Source organism: Anser brachyrhynchus (genome assembly GCF_964034855.1).
Source record: "Anser brachyrhynchus genome assembly, chromosome: 4".
Classification (NCBI taxonomy): Eukaryota; Metazoa; Chordata; class Aves; order Anseriformes; family Anatidae; genus Anser; species Anser brachyrhynchus.
Window position 1 is genome coordinate 54,298,172 of NC_137698.1, and position 22,212 is coordinate 54,320,383.

A 22,212-nucleotide genomic window follows, 5' to 3' on the forward strand; every position below is an offset into this window, starting at 1 on the left:
CAAATCAGGATTTCAGCCCTGCTCGCTTGTAGTTTGGCCAACAATCCCCAACCACAAGAAAGCTTATACTTTAATCTCAGTTCAATCAGTGGATTTTTGAAGATGAAGGAGAGCGTTACTTGGATATAGAAAAAAAAGTTTCTTTTGTGCCAAGCATGCAGTGAGTAGAAATGGACAAGTTTAAGCTGGCTAACTTAAAATTAAAAGAAAGCCCAAATCTCCCCACCACCACCACCCCACCCCATTTTTTTTTAAAGTTGCTGTCTATATTTATTTATTTTTTGGTTGATCAGAGCAAAGCTATAATTAGAGCTATAACAAGCCAGTAATTTCTAAATGGTCATACAAAGATTAGTTAAAATAAAGTGATGTTATGCACTGACAAATTAATCCCCCTACACTAAAATCTGCACATATATTGTTTTAAAACAAAACATTTATTTTGCCAACTTCTAATTCAAAGAGTAAGAGGATACAACTTCTCAGTATTTGTAATGTGCATAACTGCTATGTATAACAGAAAGAAAACACAGCCTAATGGCTGAAAGACAGGACTGTTCCTGGCATTGCCACTGACTGATCAGAGGATTTTGAGCATGTCAGTCTTTTGGCCTTTGCCCCAGTTTTTGCAGGGGCAAAAAAATAAAAGGAGGAGATGTGCTTTACCTGCCACCTCTCCTAGCTGCACATTGTTCCACAAACACCAGTGGGATACTTCCATCCTACTGATAGGCCAAATTTACCCCTCCTAGCAAAGTCAGCCTTAAATCAGAGGCAAAATATAACAAACTGCTTTGAATAAAGGTATGTAAAATAAAAAAAATAAAAAAAAATAAAAATTAAATACTGAGGTATGGGGTACACCCATATAAAAAGATTCTTACGCCTCTCTAGCTCCCAAAAAATCATACTAGCATTTCAAGTGGTACAACTTGATTAAACTTTTTTCCAAAATTCAGGCCAAGAGAGCTGTTGAAGTACAGCTGCACAGCATCTTCCCGGATTGCAGACAACGCCTGAGGCCAGCCGGACAGATTTAGAGCAGGGCTACAGAGCTTCAAAGGGAAGGCTGCCAGGCAGAGAGAAGACAGGACTGGTCAATTTGACAACTGAACTGAAACAGCAGGGAAGCAGCTGTAAGAGGGATGGAGGAGGAAGGGGCACGCAAAGAACAGGAAGAGAATCAGATGAGGAGGACAGGAGGGCCAAAGGTAACATCTATATGAAAAGGAATATGCACTCTCACAAGAGTCCAGGCAGAAAGTGAGCAAATAAAATACAAAAAGAAAACTAAGCTAGGAGCAACTAGAGGAAAACAAAACAAAACAAAACAAAAACTAAAAAGAGCATCTCTCAATAGACAGAGGAACTAGTGCCTGTGAATCTTATTCCAAGCCAGGGAAGGACACAGCTAACAAGTCTCTAAACTATATCAATAAAGGAAAGTGTGCAAATAATGGCAGTGAAAGCAAGCTTAGAAAAGGCTTTGAAAACATGCTCCATTGCATCTATTTGCAATTTTTTTCTTAACAGAAATGTAGTTGCTTCTTCCACTTCAGATAGTTCTTCTTCATCTTGGCTGCTTCCTATCCCTGTTTCCGTCTTCTCTTCTCCTAAAAGTTCAGTAGGGTTAAACATCAGACAGAAACTTTCTGAGTGGGTCAGACTAAACACATGCTTAATCAAGCCCCTACAAAGAAAACCTTTTCTTATGAAAAATGCCACACCAGTCTCATAAAAAGACACAGTGGCGAACTGAGCTGTTGCCTCGTGAAGGATCATATCAGCATCACCACGAGCTAGAAGACAGTCTTTACTTCAGCTGTGCACAGGTTTCTCCCAGCTGGAGGTGATAAAAGTGGCAGGTTCAGAGGTTTCCTTACTTCCACGAAGGTGTTTTATGAGGAGTGCGACAAGCCCGGACGGCTCGTTTCTTTCCATGCTTGGATTCCCAGCCTTCCTAGGAGGGCCTGTATCTTCCGAGATGAGTTCAATACTCCAGGCCGCAGATGCTGGCTGACATCACTGTATCAGTTGTTCGGAAACCAAAGTAAAATAGGGACAGGGGGAAGGCTGAGTGGAGTGACTCCAGGTAGCTGCCCGATTCCAGCAGGTAGGCTGGCCCCAGCCTGATGGCATCTATACGGAGATGCCTGGCAGTACCGGCTGTGCCCCCACACCAGTGAGGAAGCCAAGTGTCAGTCCCATGCTCCATCTCTGTGGCCTGGCACCTCAGCCCTTCCCATCCATGAACTAGGGCACTCCTGTACACTTGACTGAGCTAAATTACTGCGTGGAAAATTAAAACTAAGCATCTGGGTAAAGAGAAGCAAGTATTTAGAAGGAAACGAATCAGTAAATCTTATCTCAGGCTAGCAAATCTGCTTCCAGCCACAGGCAGATCTCCCTCTCTCTGACCCGTCATGCTCAGTGCATTCCACTTGTTTGCCAGTGGTAGATTCCCTCAAAGCAACCTCCTCACCATGCTGTGCCCTTGACATGCCTGACACACGTACCTTTGTTTGAGGCTGAAGTGCCTGGAGTAATTAGAATGATTTGCACTACCCAGTCACATTAACGATCAAATTATGAAGCTAATGATAAAAAATCATTTGTTGGAACGGAGAAATAGCACCATCTGGGTGCGTGCTCATTCTCTCCAGATGACTTCACCATCAAGTACGCTCAAGTTTACAAACCAGGAGGTTACTCTGCAAACGTCAGAGTTGCAAAGAATCTGGGAATTCAAGCAGTTCTGCCTGTTTGCCAAAATCACCGTGAGGGCTAAGACACTGTAAGCAGAAAAATTAGAATTCAGCTGGCCACATCATCCTCAAAACCATAGAAAGAAAAGGAAAGGGCATCAAACAGGTACAAAGAGGCCCAAGCCCTAACAGTAGCTGCTACTGCTGAATTTTCTCTCGACTCTTCCACAGCTCCTAAAAACGGAGACGGTGATATATATGTTTAGCTAATTTTCAGATCACCATTGTGATTGTTTCTAATCTATGGCAAGCTCTGGCCCCTCTCTACCCTCCAAACATTCCCCTTCCCAGCTCTCCCCTACCAGATGCAATGCCTACCTGGCTTCTCCCTTAGAACCAATTAGTTCTGAAGCAAGCAATCTTTGCTCTGCCATCCTGCAAATCATTCACTCTTGACTCTGCACCAGTTCCCCCTGACAAGATCAAGTCTGTACTCAGGGCACATCCCAGCTCCCAGCTACTTTACAGCAAGTAGACTTCAAAGCCCATCTGTCTGTGGCCAAAGACTGCCATGAAGCCGGGAAGTAAGATAAGACACAAGCCCTTTGGCATGAATGAACCATCCCTCCCTGAGACAGATCCCTGCCCACTCCCTGTTATCCACCTGGCCGATACTTGGAAGAAATCTGAGATGAAAGCAAAAAATTATCATAATCCACGTTTCACCGCATCTCTGATTCTCTTTGTTGTTACACAAAAAAGAATGGCTAAAACTCCCCGTCCTGCCACTTGTTGCAATCCTTTAACATACTTTATTAGCAGTCCAGTCCTTATTTCTTGTTTTGTTTTTAACCATCTACTTTTGTGATAGTTTTGCAGCATCTAGATTCCTGCTGTGATGTGCTCCAGTTTTTTTTCTGCCTTTCTCTCTGGGGAGGAGGGGGAGAGAAAGATGAAAAGGTAAAATTAATTTGTTTCTTTGATAAGGCAGTTAAGAAGCACATTGGCCCCTTGGAGTATTTCAATAGCTTATCCCCTTTTCTAATATTTCTGAGAGGGGAATAAAAGCTGAATGCTCAAAACTGCCAGCACATCCACATCCTCATTTGAAAATTGAAAACTGAGACTAATTATAATGGCTCACACAGTCCAATTATGTTGCTGATCTAATCAGCTAACATCAGGAGAAGAGCTGAATAAGCGTGCACAATAGCTGGGACACAGAGTCAATTTCTCCCTGGCCCAGCACATTTAAAGCATGCTTATCAGCTGCATGCCATCCAAAAAAAAAGAAACGTTGGCTGCAAAAAGTTTTTGAACCTTCCCTTCCCATTTCTCTACCCACATCCCAAAGGAAGAAACCTTTAATTTACAAAGGACTTTTTTTCCTGGTCTGGGCACACCCTCTAGAAATAAAACAAACATAACCACTTGGGTTTCATTAGTTAGTGATTAAATACATTACGAGACAGAAAATTGGCAGAGAAAGTAAGGCTGGTTTGTTCGTGTTGCTCTTACTGTTGGCTCTTTGTGCACACTCTGAGTGGCAGGCCTCTGTAAACTGAGCTCAACACTTGTGGGGTCCTTCTTCAACTCTACTGGGGGCCTGTCCCCTCTGGCTACTCCATCAAATTTCAGAGATCTGCTTGGCGATTGAGTAAATATTACTGTTGTACACTCTTTATCCTTTTCTTCAACTCCGTTGAAATTCTCTCCATTCACGCTGACTTTTCCATCTACCTGCAGAATACAGTTAAATAAATGCAAAGAGGAAATTAGCATTCAGAGAAATTTAGGAAATTACGTCTTCAACACAACATTATTGTTGTTGTTAACACAGTCTACACCATCAGTGCAGGACAGAGCCAAGCACACATTTCAACAGGCCAAGATAGAAGAAAACCCCACTCTAGGGGGGGTTCGTAAAATACAGACAAGTTCAGAATATTCCTGGGTTTCCCAGTTTCCCACATTTCACTCTCCCAGTACCTTACAAGTACCTTTTATGTACATCACATACGCAGTGGATTTTAAAAGAACAATGCTTTAAGCTATATTTACACTGAAACTTTGGGGTTTTGCCTCGTGTCGTGCAAGAAGCCAGCTGGTTCTCCAGGACTAGTTACACCAACGAGCTGCTGTGCAACTGGCAAGCTCACCACAGCGTTACTTGCACATGCTTTCTGAAGCACTGCTGAGTGAACTCTGAAGGCTCAGGAGCAGCAGAATTCATCCATTTGTTTCTTTACTTTTCGTGACAGGGAAGTGAGGAACCAACAAATAAAACCGGGCATTCCACCTTCTCTGTGAGGTTATAAAATAAATAGCCACTTCCCCAAAAAATGATTTTATGCAGTCATCACGGAGATGAGAGAGCAGAAACAGTTTAACTACTTTGTTCTCAAGGTTAAGCTAGCTCCTTGGAGGGCCCATATTCCCCCAGAGGAACTCCTAAGCAAGGAAGAAAATACAAAATAAGCTCTAGCTTCTTCCTTTGCACTGATACAGCTTTCTCTTATCAATATGTTTTGGATGGGCATGGCACTTAGAAAGTTCCTTCTGTTTGGCGGGCTCTTTGTAGAGGTCCAGGCATACACAGAGAAAGTCTCGCTCCAAAAAACTCAGGTGACATTCAGAGTAAGAGCCCAGCTGGGATCTGCAGAGGGACCAGAAGAGCACAAGGTATCAGCAGCACTATACAGCTCCTGCCTAGCTACAGCAGAGAGCTTTATAGGCTTGTCAGCAGGGCTGAGTTTTGGAGAAGAGCTTTGCTACTCTGCACGCAGATCCTTCCTTGCAAAGGGATCATCGCAAGAGACAACAAGAAGGTGATGGAGAAAGTACAGAGAGACTCTGCTCTGCCGCTAATTGAACTTTGGGGGAGCAAAAGTAGAGACCTGTGATTTCTTAGAGAAGTCATCCGGGATATATATGGGGATGAGTCATGTCAGGGCTCTCCACAGGTACTGCATAAACAAAAAACATGTAAAAACAAGCTCAAAGGTCTGGCTTTCTGTGGGAACTTTTGGCTTACTTCATTGCTATTGAAAAAGGATGCAACAAGTGTCAAAACTGCCTTACCAAACTGAGGCGTGGTTTAAGAGAAGTGCTTGCCAGTTCATCCTCCCTGCCCTGCTCCTCTGTTCACTATTCACTTATCTCCAATACTCTGCTTATTGGGTAAACAGCTTGGATACCTCAAAAGCAGCACTCCAACTTAGTATATGCAATTGGTGCTGTGCTAGGGGCAAACCTCTCCTGTTAACTGCCTGTACACGTGCATCCAGAGACCTGCTCTTCATCTGAGGACGAGTGACTGGGAGGCCATCTCCAGGGCGCTGGGCATCCTCAGCTCTGACGGGAGTGCAGGGAGGTGAGGGCAGCTGGCACCTCACACGGCCAGCTCCCAGGCAGGGAGAACCAGCCGGGCCCTGCCCGTGTTTCACCCGTTCTGGCTGCTTTTCAGACGGAAAGTTCCCTCCCTTTCCTCGCTGCCTTCGGCCGCGCTGCACAACACTTGGTTTACTTCCAACTGCAAGTGTGGGCAGACACTGAGCCCCAAGTCTTCTGGGATTGTGTGCTGGATTATCTGCTAGAGAGGTGGGTCATGGAAGACCTCAGAAATATAAAAACCAGAAAAACACTGGCAGGCCACACCATCCATTTTAATGTCTCTGTTTAGACTAAGACATTTCTCTATTTATATTAGGGAGGAAAACCAAATGTTTGAATGATCAGGACAGATGCCCCAGCTGCAGAGTTAAACAAACATACTCCTCTCCTGATCTGGAGCAAGTCAACACATTGTCACTGGAGCCGAGAATCGTCGACAGACTGGTGTTTCGGGGCAAAATAATGCTACAGCTACATAATCTAGGGAATGGGTCTTATTAAGGCAAATCTCACTCCTTCACATCGAAGATCTAGACAGACTTTCAGTGGTAGCTAGGGTGGAGAAGCATCCATGTGTTAATTTCTCCCTTTATATGTGAACTATGTATGGATTAACATAAATGTGATACATACATGTCTTGGTCCTGTGAGAAAAAATGGTAAAGAGGGAAGGGAAGGGAAGGGAAGGGAAGGGAAGGGAAGGGAAGGGAAGGGAAGGGAAGGGAAGGGAAGGGAAGGGAAGGGAAGGGAAGGGAAGGGAAGGGAAGGGAAGGGAAGGGAAGGGAAGGGAAGGGAAGGGAAGGGAAGGGAAGGGAAGGGAAGGGAAGGGAAGGGAAGGGAAGGGAAGGGAAGGGAAGGGAAGGGAAGGGAAGGGAAGGGAAGGGAAGGGAAGGGAAGGGAAGGGAAGGGAAGGGAAGGGAAGGGAAGGGAAGGGAAGGGAAGGGAAGGGAATCCTACTCCCATGCTCCATATCCATCCAGCCCAAGCATATATTCCCCAGGTTTTATACCCTAATTTCAGTCTCTTCTCTGAACCCTCCCTGCCAACACTCCAAAGCCTGTATATGGGTCCTCATTCAAGGCAGCCCTACTTTTGTCCAAGTTCTCTTACTTCTTTTATTACCATAATCTTTGTCCAGTTCTTGCAGCCTAATGCAGCCACCCCACCTCCCTCACCAGCAGTTCCCAGTGACACCACTGCCCCAGTACCCATCTGTTTTTCCTCGATGTGCATGGGCACCCTGTATTCCTTCTTCACTCCAGTGAAGCAGCTTTCCCCACTAACCCCGGTGAGAAGCATGTTTAGGGCAGAGAGCATCTCTGGGCAAGCTGGTTCTTAACTCTGAAGGAGTAGTGACTCTGAAATAGATGCACACTACAATGTTTCAAAGGCTTGTGACTTGGCTGATTGGGACAGACTCATCTGGGTGTGGCAAAATCAGATCTTTGACACAAAAACCGGTTCAGGTATTGCTCCAAACATCAAGGCCTCCCAGGACCCCACCCCTGCCCTTTTGTTATAAACACAAACAAAAAGACAAACAAACAAAAAAAAAATGACAACATACTCTTTCCTAACCTCTTTCTCACAAAATGCCTTGCTTTTATCCTAGAGGCCCCTCTTTCTCTCTTTTTCCCCCAAACAAATTTAGCCTGATGGAAAATGACCAGCACAAATACTCCAGGGTCAAGTTCCTCAAAAGGCTGGTAACCACGAGGCTGGACAGCACAGAGCATGAAGCTGAATTTTATAACATCAGGATGTTGCTACGATTTTTTACTTAAATTGCATTAAACATTTACATGCTGAGATGATTTACTCAGGACTTTTTTTGCCTCCCAATCGACTTTGAGGAGAGCAACGTATCCTACCTTGAAGTTCTTTAAAACTTCCTGTGTATTTTTGGGCTGAGAGTAAGGCTTGGGTGTCAGCATAGGCACAGCCTTGGAGACAACACTTTTGCTGGGAGACGTGCGGCCCGTCGAACCGCTGGGCTCTAATTCAGCGGTGGGAACAATGGTTGCTTCAATGGTGGCAGTGAATTTTGGAGCAGGCAGCGACTGTTGCCTTAAGTATCTCAGAGGATTCGGGTCTTTCAGTGGGGAATCTGGCTCCACTGAATGACTTCTTTCCAGAATTTTTGGCATCTGCAGGCGCTCGAGGACAGCTTCGCTAATGGTGAACCTTTCGATGTACTGCTGGAGGATGCTCTCAGCCTCCTCCTGGGACTTTGCGTTCTTGTACGCCTCATGAAGCTCCCGCTCTCTTCTCTCTCTGCACGGGAGACAATACAAGAAAAACCATCACATTAAAATTAACACTGCAAATCATTCCTGTTTCCTCTGCTCCATCGATATCCCTCTCCCCCACTGTAGTCCTGCAGGCCTGGCTGCCCACTGCCACCTATCACCGATGAAGCACACCGCATTTTCAGACATGCCACCGCACTTCAGTAAAAAAACGTACTTCTCTTCTACAATTTCTCGGTAGGTTTTGATGCTTTTTCTGCGCTCATTTGATCCGTCTCCAGACAATAACCTTTCCATTTTCTTTCTCTCAGCTTCTTTTTTTATTAAATCCTGGGAAGCACTCCTTCGACGACTCTTCCACCGAGCCAGGTCCTGCGAGAGAAGGAAGGCAGCTGAACGCAGAGTTGCAAACAACTAAAAACTGGCTATAAGAAATCAATGAACCCAGTCAGCAAAGCTCTGCAACGTCTGCTCCTGGCTGTGGACCAGGCTCTCATTACCTGCAGGCAGCGGTGTTTACTTTAAAAAGAAAAGGAGATGATACCATGAAAAGATGGTGCTGTACTATTTTTTTCCTAATAGCAGGATGCAGTCAGAATTTCATAATGTATTTTTACTGGTGGCTGGTGTGGGTTTTGTTTGTTTGTTTGTTTGTTTTTGGCTTTGTAGTGTTGCAGAAGCATGCTAGGTAATAACATTAGGAAATGTGTCCTGAAGGGCCCAGTTAGAGCAGTCACTTTCCCTAGCGCCAGTTCTAGGCCCCGAAGCTGATTCCTCAGGAAGATGAAGTAGAAAAGTTAAGGTTGGTGGGGAATTTTAACGATCAGGTGTGCCAGAGGCAGGAAGTCACTGGTGGAAGGGACATTGCTTCACCATGAAGTACAGCTCTATGAATGTGAGATCTGAAAATCACATACGTTGCCCATGCCATCAGCTAACTACATGCAAGCACACTAGACCTGGGACTATGCAGCCAGAAAAACGCAGTGCAGAATCCAAACTTAAACTCTTCCTCATGGGCCCAGATTTCAGCAACAGGTTATTGTGTTGCTCGCACTTGGTTGGCTTGACATATGAGAGAGAAATAAGGCTGTGGTTTGTATCCAGCTATGTAGACGCATTCTTGTTGAAGTAATAATCTTATTCTATTTGGAAGCTGCCTGTCCAAAATTGTCCAGAGGACCCAGTGATTCTGGTTCTTTACTTCTCATGTGAAACCAGCTTGATACTAAAACACAGAAAGCCATGAGGGATACCTGCTATGGGCACCTACATCCTGCATCCTGCTTGGGTTATGAATTCACAAATATTGGAAGGCAGAAAGACAAGATTTGTTTCACAGTAAAATACTACAGGGAACAAGTGTTTCTAAGCTGTAAAATTTCTCTGCAACCAACCAGGAAAGGAACAAAATTTTTCATGTTAAAAAATACCCTCTGCAGAACTTCTGCAAATAAAAATAACTTCATAGGAAACTGTAGGGATATGTTTGTCATTAACTTTACAACATTAGGAGATTAGGATACAGACAGTATTTCACGCGCTCTAACAAATTCTGGTTTTAATGAAAACCAGAGATTCTGTACACATACTTAATTCAAAGCTATTTCATTAATTACATGGTTTTCCAAATATTTTAATTGCATTTTTATTGGTAAACAGCAGAAGGTACTGCAAGCATAACTTATTTTATTAAAACCAGGAACAAACCTTGTCACTTTTAATTTAGCTTAAAACCACAAATTATTGACGTTACACTCAAGGGAATGCTCATTAAAGTATTTCTTCTCATGACCTACATATATCAGTCCATAATCCCCTTCTTGAAACATGGCCTTTCATTTTTTTCAGTTACTAATTATTCTCATTGAAGTACAAAAGCATTTCTTTATTCAGCTACTCCCACTATTGCCTATTGTTTGGAAATTAGTTTTTCATTAGCAAATTTCATAACATAAGCCCTCCTCCTCTTTTTGCAATTAAAAACCATACATGTTTATCTTTTCCAGCTCTGCTGCTTTAGAAAAACAATAATAATAAAACAAGCTATGAAACTGTTAATTGTTGGCAAATTTACAGCATGGGCATATAACGAATATGAGACCATGAATGTGGTGTCGTCTCTACAAAGCCCTCTGAATGCCAAGGACATTCCAGTACGGGAATTTTTAGTAGCTCTTCAGAACTTTTAGTTTGGCGTGTAAGGTGCTGAGGGCCTGGAAAACTTGCGCACTTTAGCTCAGAGGATTTTCCATTCAGCAGCGAAGAGTTCTCAAACCTCTTGAATTCCTTTGGACTCATTCTTATCTCTGCTGGGAAATTAAGGCTTCCCACACATACAGACCACTCAGTTGAAATCCTTCATTGTTCTACAAAAAGTTATTTATTAGTTGTGCATACTGTTCTTTTTTTTCTAAATTTTCTATAAAAATGTCTATAAAAATGTTTTGTAGCAGCTGTCCTTATAATTGGAAATCACTGTACTAACTGCTTGAAGAGATGTAAAAATAACACAACTCAGACAGTCCTCACTGAAAATCAGTCTTCAGGAATGAACAAGACTGATACTGAGACTCCTGGTACTAACCTACCTGCAAATCATGAACAATGTTTTTCTGTTCCTGTTGATTTGCTGAAGATAATGCAAAATTGCCAGGACAACTTAAAAAACACATTGAATGAGGAGGGTTTGGGAACGGTTTGTAATGCAAGCAGGGTGTACCTAACTTGAAGGGTAATTTGTTTGCTTGGATAAGGTGGAAAATATTAGCATTTTCTGTATCTATTCAATTTATTGAAGTCAAGTCCAACCTATATATTTATCACCCTACTTAGTCTTATATTTTGTCACTTCGGGCATTTACTAATTAGAAAATTAGAGAAATCGGTGAATAGAAGCTGTCCTGCTTCCATTTTTACCTATAGTTTAATTAAATTTTATACAAAAGCAAAATACCAAGTGCACCTGTGTGTTATGTAAAGTACATCAAATTATGAACTTCTGTGCTTTTAGGAACAACACATTGAAAAAAAAAAAAACACAAAGAAAAAAGCTCCTGTTTTTAGTACAGAGCAACTCTACGTTTAGCAGGTTTTATTTTTTTGCCCAGCTAGCTGGCTTCAGCGCCAGTGTTGCAGACAATGTTGTACACTCACATCTTGCCATCTGGTCTCGTCCTCTTTCAGCTGGTTGTGTATGTTCTGCAGTTTTTCATGGCGAGCTTTGCTGTGAGGCTGAGACACAGCTTCTTCTTCACATCTCATGTCAAACATGCTCACGCTCCTAAATGATGAGGGAATAGTAAGAAGGGCAGTGTTATTTATAAGCTTAAGTTCCCTCAGGTTTGTTAGAGCTAAAGCCACATGAGGGTGCTGCAGCAGAATCAGACACCTGCACCGTTAGGAAGCTCCCAAAAGCAGCAGTCCCCTAGAAGGACCAGTGAGCAGCGATATGACTTCCACGCAGCACTTCAGGCAACATACTCCTCAATTTTCTCTTGCTTTCGTTAGCCAGCAGTACCTTTATTTCTCACTAAGAAGCGTTACTAACAATAACGCTCCATCAGTAGCTGTTGTTAAAATTGTTGTATTCAGAGCTGAGGTCAGAGTATTTAACTTTTAGAAGATGCTTCCCACTGAGCTTTCACTGACCTCTCCAGTTATACTGCAGACAGCAGCTTCCATTTTACCGTAAAACAAGAGAGGCTTGAGAAGTACACTGCAGGCAGCATGGCTGGCTAAATGCTACAGAAACCCGGAGAGCCTGCCCAGAGAAGTCCATGCAACACAAACAGCATGTTGCTTCCTCCTCTCCCTTCCCTGCCTCCAAGGAACTCAATGCTATCAGCACCAACTTATTAATCCCGCCAACCTAACAAAGGCAAAGCCAACTGTACAACAAACAATCATAATCAGGACAGAACAGTTTCTTCATACACATGCTATTTCTGTCCCTGACCTTTGGAAAGCTAAAGGAAAAAAAGGTCATGGTTTGATATTATACAGCCATTCATATTATTTAAAGATCTCCACATGTAGATAATGGACTTACTACTCCCCCGTACTACCTATTATTAGTAAGACATGACCTCAGTTGTGCCATTAAAAGCAAAAAAGCAAAAAGAAAAAAGCCATGCAGCTCCACACGAGGTAATTTTGCAGCAGTCTTCAAATGATCATCTGTAGCTTTAGGTGAGCCGACTAGCAGGAGAAGCACCAAATGAAGACAAAATTGTAGGCAACTGTGTACGCAGTAATCAAAGTGAATACACGCGGAAAGCTGTGCTTATACATATTTAGCTGTCATTTTATTCAGGCAAGCAAAGATGTGAGCAACCCACTCTATAGGGAAAACTGAAAGGTCTGGACAGTGGATGGAAAAGGACATGCACAGATCCCATCCCGTTAGTAGGCATTTATGCAGAAACGAAAGGCAGAACACACACCCTACTGCCTTTAAGCCCAAACAGTGAGGTTAGCGTATTACCACGCTTCATCCCTTAAACAAAGTGCTGAGGAGGGGTACTTGGGATTCTCTGCGGGTAATTTGGGGGTTGCATTGCTCAGGATTAGATTGGAGCACTCTTAAATAACAGAAGAGAGATAGCAAGTTTTGCTGTTGTTTTAAAAACTAAAAGCCTACTAACGAACATTTAAATACCAGCCGTATTTTGCAAACTGCTGAGGTAGGTTGGGAGACGAATAACATAATAAAGCCACTGTCGCTGTTTTTTTTCCAGTTTAAGTGCTTTTGAAACTTAGAGTAAGAAAAGCCTTTAGTGTTAACTATTTGCTTACTGGGTCTAACTGGTTGTGTAGCTCCCTTCTTGTACCTTTCCCTCATGTCAAAGAATATTTCATTCCCATAAAGTAGAAGAAAACAGAAGACCTGAAGTGCTGGTAACTGGTTGTAGTGCATGAGGACTAGTCCTTGGTCATTTGGGGTGGGAGAATAAAGATACTTTCAACTAGGAGTCCTGACCTCCTAATGAAAGGCTAGTATTTTTTCCCTGCATTCACTCAGGGTACACAAAGATGGCAAAACGAAGGTTTTATGGCTACTAATAATGCAATTAAAAAGGCACTCTGGAAAAGGTTTCAACCTACAGTAGGAATGAAACCATGCACTACAACCCCATACGAACCTTCTATTCTAGTCGTCACCTCACGCTGCTCACCCTTCACTGCCGTGGATAAGGTACCGGATAGGTTCAACCTGTCATCAGCCTAACGCCAGCTCTGCGGTAACACGCTACCGTGCCCATCTGGCTTCCCGAGAGAGCAGTCTGACGGAGTCATCTCAAAGCACTGTTCTCTGCTCTGACCAGTGCCCAACAGCCATTATCGAGAGCCACCTCATTTCCTCAGGACATGGAAAAGGCCACCTGAAAGGCCTACGTCGGTTTCTCTGCCTGACACATTCATCCTTAGAAGAAAATTGAGGCCAAAACTCTCTGGGCTTCTGTCAGAAGACACTTTGGCTATGAGTCTGACATCATTTCTTCCGATTTCTTTCTTACGTAAGCTACGGATGACTCCAGTCTGCAACTATCACCTGCATGAACAGAGCTAGATTTACGTCTTCCTTCAACCGCCTGCCAGGTCACAGGCACACAGATGGGGAGATGTTACGGTACAGAATTCCTGACCGTGATTTTTCTGCCATGAGCAAGGCTCTGGGGATTGCATCCAAACTCTGGAAGCGACAGGCCCTTCTGCTGACCAGCGTACCACATCTGCTGTTTTAACACAGATCCGGGAAAAAACTGTGCAGACCAACCTATTTTGAAGGGCTGGGTCTTTGGGATAATGTGATTTTTTAAGTTACACTACTATATTCTTGCAAATTACAGGGTTTTTTTGTTAGAGTTATAATACAGTAATATTTTTTTTTAATAAAAATTTGAAGCACGAGATAAAAACATCTTCATAGACTTGAGAGTTCAGACCATTTAATTTAAGAGTCTGATCTACAGTAAAAAATCTTTTTATGAGAGTATGTTAAAATCCTTATGCAAAGCATTTATTATGTGGCTGCATTACCATTTATAAACATACTAAGACTTAAGAAACCCCAACAAAACATAAAAAAGAGACAGGCTGGCTAAAGGATCAGACTCTAGTAAACAAATACTCAAACTTCTCATACCACTATAATTGAATTGTTGGGCTTAAAGTATAAAGCATAAGCCTAAATGAACACTGGGTTGTCACACTGCCACCAGAACTCAGCCCATCTCCTAGGGAGGCGAGGGACTGGTCAGCAGCAACCCCTTAGCTATAGGGGAGGCAACTGCAAGGGGAAGAGAGAGATGCACTGCATTTCAACCATATCGAGTTAGCCTTCTTGTGCCTCTCCCCCTTCAGAAGAGACCGTATTGCCAGCACTTTACCACATAACAGCATGCCCAGCTACACCACTCTGTATTTCTTGCTCTGCATTTTGCGAAATCTGATCTGGAGAGAAACGAAGATGCCCCAGGATATCACCACAGTCCCTGCCAGGTCTAACATGGCTCCCACTTCTAGACTGGGCAGAACATAACAGGAATTGGAAAGTGACAGGAATTGGAAACCCGACAGAGGGCCACAGGAAAGTCTGGGGAATGGAGAAAGGGGAAAGAGAACCATGAGCAACCTCTTGCTGCCCCCCAGTAGAAAACTATTATCTTATGCAGTGTTCACATTGTTGTACTAAGCCTGTAATTATGTCTGGGGAGTCTCCAAGCAATCACAGCGCCTAGCCAGGGTTGTCTCCTTTCCTCCAAGTTACACTGAATATTGCTTTTTTGGGAGCTGGAGACAGCCCTGGGCTGCTGTCACAACCCGACAGCCACTAACCAGCGAGGGGAACTCTGTCAGCCTAACAAGGGGGTTTCTAGGCTCTGCTGCTGCAATAAATAGCACTGGGTCTAGGGCTCAGTTCAAGGCACAGTTTTCAAAGAAGACTTGACAAACATTTTGGAAGCATTTTAAATGTCAGCTCAATTTATTTTTCCTACTTGTGAGCCACATTTTATTAGAGTCTTCCTAAGTACTTCATCTTCAGGAGGAAAAACACAATCTTACATTTATAAGAAATTTAAAGACAATTTAAAAAGTAGTTGCTCTGTAAGCTGTAGCACATCTGGCAAGGATGATAATACGGCTTGAACATTTATTGTTTTGCCGTTTAAAACAAAATTAGAATCGATGTGCAATAAACAATATTATTTATTCGCATCCTTGCTACTCTTACATTACACAACCAAACACGTTGTGATGCCCCTTTGAAGGCATCTCCGTGTACTTTCTCTCATCTTTGCATTTAATACAGATGTGCAAAACTGTGCGGAAACGTGAACAAATCAATCATACAGGTAACGCTTTATGAAATGGCAGGAAAGACTCCACTGTAAAGTACAGTATTTCTGTGTTGCTATGCTAGTTATACCTCATCTCTTGATTTGATTGAAAAGATTTCTACTTCTTGAAAATGATCACATTTACTCTGTGGGCAGAGGACAAGGGCTTTGCACAGCATAAAGGAAATACATCTGCGTAGTACAGGTCTTGTAAAGAATATTCAGTCCGTGATTCTAGCCTTTATCATTAGAGGAAAGGTTGAAAAATATATACGTCTCTGCATATACTTGTTATTAAAATGAAACAAGAAAACCCTCTCTGCCATTTCTATTTTGTGATTTAATCCGGGAGACAAGAGAAGGTCATATGCATTTCTGTGAATAGAAGGATATTAAAGACACTATTATGTGGGTAGTCCCCAACTATTTCTTTGCTTCTAAATGACTGCGCTTTGTAAGTGAGAATAGCTAATACATTCACAGAGCTGTTTAAATGACATTGCATATTATTCTGAACTACAGTTCACATGCATCCACACACAATAAAAACGTTTAAGTGCAATAAATGTCCCAGTCCTACTACTTTTGCAAAATGTAAGGCATTGAGGTGAAGAGCTTAAAATTTAAGTTTAGTATATTATTAAATTACTCCCAACCTAGAAGGGATTCAAGAGAAAGATTTTAAAAGACAATAAAGGAACAGCTAAAGATATATTTTCCTGATAATTATTCTGAAGATCACAATGAATTTTATTGTACTTTGGGTTTTCCTTTTTCTTCCTGGTTGAGTTGTACAGGTCACACTTCGTTTTTTTTCCCAACACCCAACCCAGATTCAACCCAACAGTCCTAACCCACAACTGATTACAGGCAATGGAAATTCAGAAGAAAAACAAAAGAAAAGAAAAAAAAAAAGGGAAAAAAAAAAGTGAAAAAAAAGAAGAAATAAGGCTTTAAGCAACAGCTGCATATTAGTGTTATGCTCAGTTTTTATGGGTTTTTATATATAAATTATTTTTAGCTGCAATGTAAGCCATATTGCATTCAATTTTTCAGTGCTTTTCTGAAAAATTTATTTGCTGGAACACTGCAAAATAATAATGAGGCATCAACTGCATTTTAAATTAGTAGAAAGACTGGAAAGCATGCAGTGTAAGTTGTTTAAAACAGAATCTTGTGAACACAAGACAACTTACTCTGCGTCATCAGACACAGCAGTTCTGGGGCCGAATCTACAAGACCAAATACAAAATTAGAGTGTTGGTAAATACAGTAAACAGTAATTGCAACTGGACCCATCCAATTTGGGTAACATTTCCTTGAACATCCAACCTGTACTACTAAAGCATACCAACAGAGAACCAACCATGCTGTTCAGAGATAATGTACTCGATACACAAAACTTACCTAATCATCTGATGGTCAAACTGCCCAAGAAAACTGCCCATCCCTCCCTGACTAATACCCCCATTGTAAAAATGTACTACAGCATACCTAAACTGGTTTTAGAAAATAGTTAATGAAAATAGACAATGTATTGACATTTACATTAAGTGGCTCACATGCAATGAATGGAGACAAAACTTAACAGTTACATTCCACAGTAGTGCTCAAATCACCATTATAGTAGGGTAAATTTTTTTTTTTTGTGAAGCTGAAAAAAAGGCACTGGTAATACACATGTCAGTGTGTCATTCACTGAAGCGTCTGTCTTGTTCTGAGTCATGCAAATGCCATGTTTGTATCTGGGATTTATCATAAAAGAACATGAAGTACAAAAGTTGACACTGCAGCATTTTCTAATCATAGAGAAGCAAGACACACATCTCTGAAGATGCCCAGCAGAGTCCAGTTGAACCTCTGCTACTCATAAGCCATTTTTTTTATTCACATAAACAATGCAATCAAATATTTGCTTTCATTAGCTGTAGAAAAGAAAACAATACATTATACAGATACTCTTTTTGTTTCTCAAAAGTGTGTACTGGCATACAACATTTTAGTTTGGACTGAAAACACACCAAGCAAAGCAAAATCTGAATTCTGAAGTGTGCACACAGTAGGAGAGCAAGGGGTGTACAAGCTGTGTGGTTCACACCATACAGAGCTCACGTTTGCAGATGCTCATCCTTGGCTGACAATGTTTCATTTTTGTTTTCCTCAGGAACCTCCTGAAGCTTAGACGTTTGATCAAGGCGGACTTCATTAAGGTTATGTTCACCCACTTGGGCAGTACAACTATTATCATCTTGTCTGGCAGGGGGGAGATCACATCTTTCCTGCTCTTGCTGCTCGTGTTGAGGTAGCATTACAGGTTTTTCAGAGCTAGTACTGCAGACTTGTGGACATTTTTCAGGCCTGAGTGAGCCAAAGGCAGCAGTGCAAAGAAATGTATTAAGCAACATTTGAAAAATCATATATACATAATGGAAAGCATAACTGTAAGTTATCAAAAAAACTCACAAACCAAAACAGCTAATAGCTGACAAGCTAAATGAGACAGGTGCCCAAAACTTAATAGAGTCAAATGCTTGTACTTCCATTCTCCCATGCCAGTAACATAGATTTCCCTGGACAACCTGAAAAATTAAAGCTTTATGTACATATTCAACCTAAGGTCACTTCAACATCAAACCACTGTTCAGTTCTACAGTAGGTGACAGTGTTTTTCTTCTCCTGGCTGACCTGTACATCAGTTTTTCATTTGCGTATGCGCAGGTGCACGTGTATCCTTCCCTTCTCATGTACTTCGAAAAGGCTGAGGAGCGAGAACTTTCCGGTCTCACCTGCACGTGGCTCAACCAGCCACTGCATAACTCTGTTCTGAGGCTTACCCCTCCAACGTCCCCACGTAGCCCTGCTCATCTGAACAAAGACACCAAACCTTATCGGGGGGAGCTCGTTCCAGAGTCTTCTTTTCCTGTTTGGGAGTCACTGGCACTGGCTAAGCTATAGACAAGCATCTAATCTACCATGTCCAGCACCTTGATTCTTGCTGGAAATACTTTTAATGATTAGCTCATATTTAATCAGAAAACTCTACACATGTAACACAATCTTGCTGTATCTATCTATTGTCACATGCTATTAGTTTTGCATCTGCTAGATCTCTGGTCTGAGTCTTCAGACAGCTCTACCAAAAGGGCCAGAAAACCTGTGCTGCCTATCAGAGCTGTTTGAGCAGGAAGAGTCAGCACAGGTTTAAGGAGCAGTACGGAATAAACCTCTGCTGGGCCAACAGCAACTCTTCCAGATCAGGAGATCTAGACAAACAGTCCACAGGACTCACTACAAGGGAAAGAGAGAAGCAACTTTCTTACCTCACAGTTTTCTTTTCAAGTTCTCTAGCTGTGCCCTGCTTAGTCTGCTGCTTTGAAAATGGCATGGGAAGGAACTGTTTAACACTTGGCCCCGGCTGTTTGAGAAAAGCTCCAGTTCTTCTGGCCAGCATGTCATCTCTTTGCGGGTCTGGAAATTTCACTTTGTTTTCTGTTCCACCACTCTGCTGATGAGGGATTTCAAGCTGTTCTTGGCTCTCTTCTCGTGTTACAGTGCTGCTCAGAGAGACAAGTGACACTGTTCCGTGATAATGTTCACTTGCACAGCCCCCAGGCCAGCAGCTGCTGAGGCAACGTGGGGTACTATTACTCAAAACACAGCTGCAGCGTGATGGACAAGTAGGCATCTTCAGCTACAGCGCAGGGAATGAGAGCAAGAGGAAACTAAACCGAGTGCCACGCTTATGTAGGAGATATGTTAGAAGTTGGGGATTGCATAAAAATATATGCAAGGAATCGTTCGCTTAGAAGCTGGCATAACAGTCTGGAGACTGCAAAAGAAATCCCCCCAAAAGATGAAAGACTGTTTTCATGCTGAACGGCAATTAACAATTGAAGTACTTAAATATTATGAAAGAAAACAGACTGTTTTATGTTCATAGGATACATTCTTGTAAGTAATTTCATAAAACAGAGCACATGCCATGATGAATGAGTAGAACACATCTTTAAAGGCTGCGTGAAGAATGGAATAACATTGCTGACTGATCTCAGCTCACACCACACACAAACCAGGCATGAAGCTCAGAGGGATCTGCTGCTTCTGTTCTCTGACCTTTCTGCTTCCCGTGGAGTCTTCAAATCCTTCTCACGAGCTACTGCCTCCCCTTGCCGTTGCCGCAGCAGATGAGGAGTTACTGGCAGGGGAGGGCAATGCATATGAACGGGGCTCGTGGTACGCCTCTGGAAAGTCCCCATCCTTCTAACCAACATATCATCTCTCTCAATGTCTGGCAAATGCTCATCGCGTTCTTCCTCGGTGCTTTCTTGCAGTTTGTTTGAACTGCACAGGGTTTGCTTCTCAGAGCCGATGGCAGTGGCAGGGATGGGTGATAGCGTTCTCCTGCAACATTCATCTGTACCTGACTTTGCTACCTCACTGGCAAAGAGGTGGTGAGGAGGGGTGAGACAGACAAAACGTTCCCAGGTCAAATGAGGCATAAGAGCTAAGTCCTTCAACTCAGTTTGCAAATGTTTTATAAACACACAAACTTAACTGAATGAATTGCTTGCTAAATGCACTCATTAAAAACTCTCGCTACAGCCACAGACTAAGCAATTAAAGAAAAGCCAAATAAACGTAAGCTCTACTAATATGTTAACTTCCCCGAGCTGCAATTCTCTTCCAGATAAACACCAGAAACACAGAACACCAACACACCTCGGTCTCAGCATTACATCTTCAAAAAGCAAGTAAATCCATTAGGACTGAAGAAAGCATGTTTTGAACACCACTAAGGCCAGAAAGCTGAACGCCAAATCCCTAACGTATTGAAAGCAGGCGGAGAAAAGCTGCGGGAGTTCAAGCAGCAGAGGGCTTTAAAGATAGCTCGGGTTCTGAGATACCAGTGGTTTCACTGATAGCCAGAAACGTTGAGGTAAGCTGTCAGAAAACATATGCACAGCGTTGTTTTGCACAAGCCTAAACACATTAAGGGACTGTGGAAGCGTCAGATGACTTCTGAACAAGGCCGTGCGTGTCAACAGCTCTTGGGTATGTGCCACAGTCCACCCCCATGCAGAGCAGCCTCTTGCAAGACCAGGGCTTGCTTCCAGCTGAGCAGTGCTTCCTACGCCACACCAATACCTGGGCTCGTTCTGTGCCTTAGATGCTTCATCGAAACGGAGCCTGCCAGCAGTGGCTGAAGGAGAGCTTTCAACACCAGAGGGAATCCCCACGCTGTCTTTGCGGCTTTCCTCTTCTGCTTCACCCCTGCGGGAAGCCCTGCCAATGCTGAGCCTGTCCCATTTCTGTTGATCGATCTCAGTTACCGGCCCAAAATGCACGAACTTCTGCTTGGGGCTACCAGCCTTTTTGTTTGCTCTGGCTTTGCGGACAGCAAAATCGTCGCAGGCTGCTGCTTTCACTGTGACTTCAGCTGGTGGAGGAGTGTCACTGGGACATTTGAGATCTTCTTCACTAGTCAGAATGAGGAATAAAAGAGTCCCCCCCAAATGAGACCCCAGAATAAAGCAAATTAAATGCTCCTAAGTTTTTAAAGGGGTTTTATTTTAAAATTCAAGGACACAGGTACAGAGAGGTGAGGCACACTGTGGCCTGACAAATAAAATCCAAAGATACCAAGGACCAAAGATACTGTTTACCTGCTGGGAAAACATCTATGAAAGTCCTTCCTTAGGGGAAGGACCATAGCATAAAAATATTTCCAGAATTAATACTTTACCCTAAAAAAAGCCATAGTTCCCTGATGCAGACCCAGGCCGTGCGCTACATGGGACTGTGCAGCACCAGTACACCCCACCCGTCATGTGGGGGTGCCAGTGGCACGAGAGCACCAGGAAGGGCAACTCACTTATCCTGCAAAAAGGGCACTGAATCTTGATTTGAAGGTTGCCTTTAATAATTCACCTCCAAAGTAATGGGGAAACTAATAATATTTTTGAGACGAGAGAGTGATTGATTCTCGGTGGTTTGTATTAGAGCTGAAATTCCACACAGTGACCACATTGTTAGGAGAGCACCTGAACAGATGGCGACCTCTAATTGGAAAATGGCATGCGCCTAAACAGGAAAGCCAGGAGTTGTTACCCTTTCCTATTGGAGTCACAAATCACCTGCATTCATTAGAGTCCATCTCCACAGGGAAATAGCCTAGAATAACGGCTTTATACCAGCTCCCTTTGTGGAGAGTTAGTTTACAACACAAGCATCTCTATGCCATACAACAAGGCTCCTGCAACTTCTGCTTTAGTGACAGATTGCACTGGTATATTTACTCAGCACAGTAAAATACCATGCAGATATATTAGCTCAGGTCTCAAAAGCAGTACAGGCACGTTAATGCAAAGAGATGCTGATCCTCAGTTAAAGCCCTCAGGGTATAATGCCCCAAGTCCTGCAGATAGCTCGGTTAGCAGCACTACATGGACCTTTCTGCTGGTCAACCTCCAGCAGCTTCACAGCAGACTGATCCACAAGACAAAAGGAACCTTCCTGGGATGA

General features: G+C 42.9%; 1 protein-coding gene across 1 annotated transcript in view; it reads right to left on the reverse strand.

Moving 5' to 3' along the window:
- The window catches only part of LIMCH1 (LIM and calponin homology domains 1), a 175,596-nt gene that overhangs the window by 25,145 nt on the left and 128,239 nt on the right, over nt 1-22,212 (reverse strand). The window contains exons 12-20 of the mRNA XM_080589355.1: nt 20,836-21,168; nt 19,804-20,127; nt 19,011-19,244; nt 17,803-18,048; nt 16,887-16,922; nt 11,504-11,630; nt 8,565-8,719; nt 7,970-8,372; nt 4,224-4,445 (exon numbers count right to left, since the gene is read on the reverse strand). Coding sequence (XP_080445481.1) covers nt 4,224-4,445; nt 7,970-8,372; nt 8,565-8,719; nt 11,504-11,630; nt 16,887-16,922; nt 17,803-18,048; nt 19,011-19,244; nt 19,804-20,127; nt 20,836-21,168 — 2,080 coding nt within the window. The remainder of the gene's footprint in view (nt 1-4,223; nt 4,446-7,969; nt 8,373-8,564; nt 8,720-11,503; nt 11,631-16,886; nt 16,923-17,802; nt 18,049-19,010; nt 19,245-19,803; nt 20,128-20,835; nt 21,169-22,212) is intronic.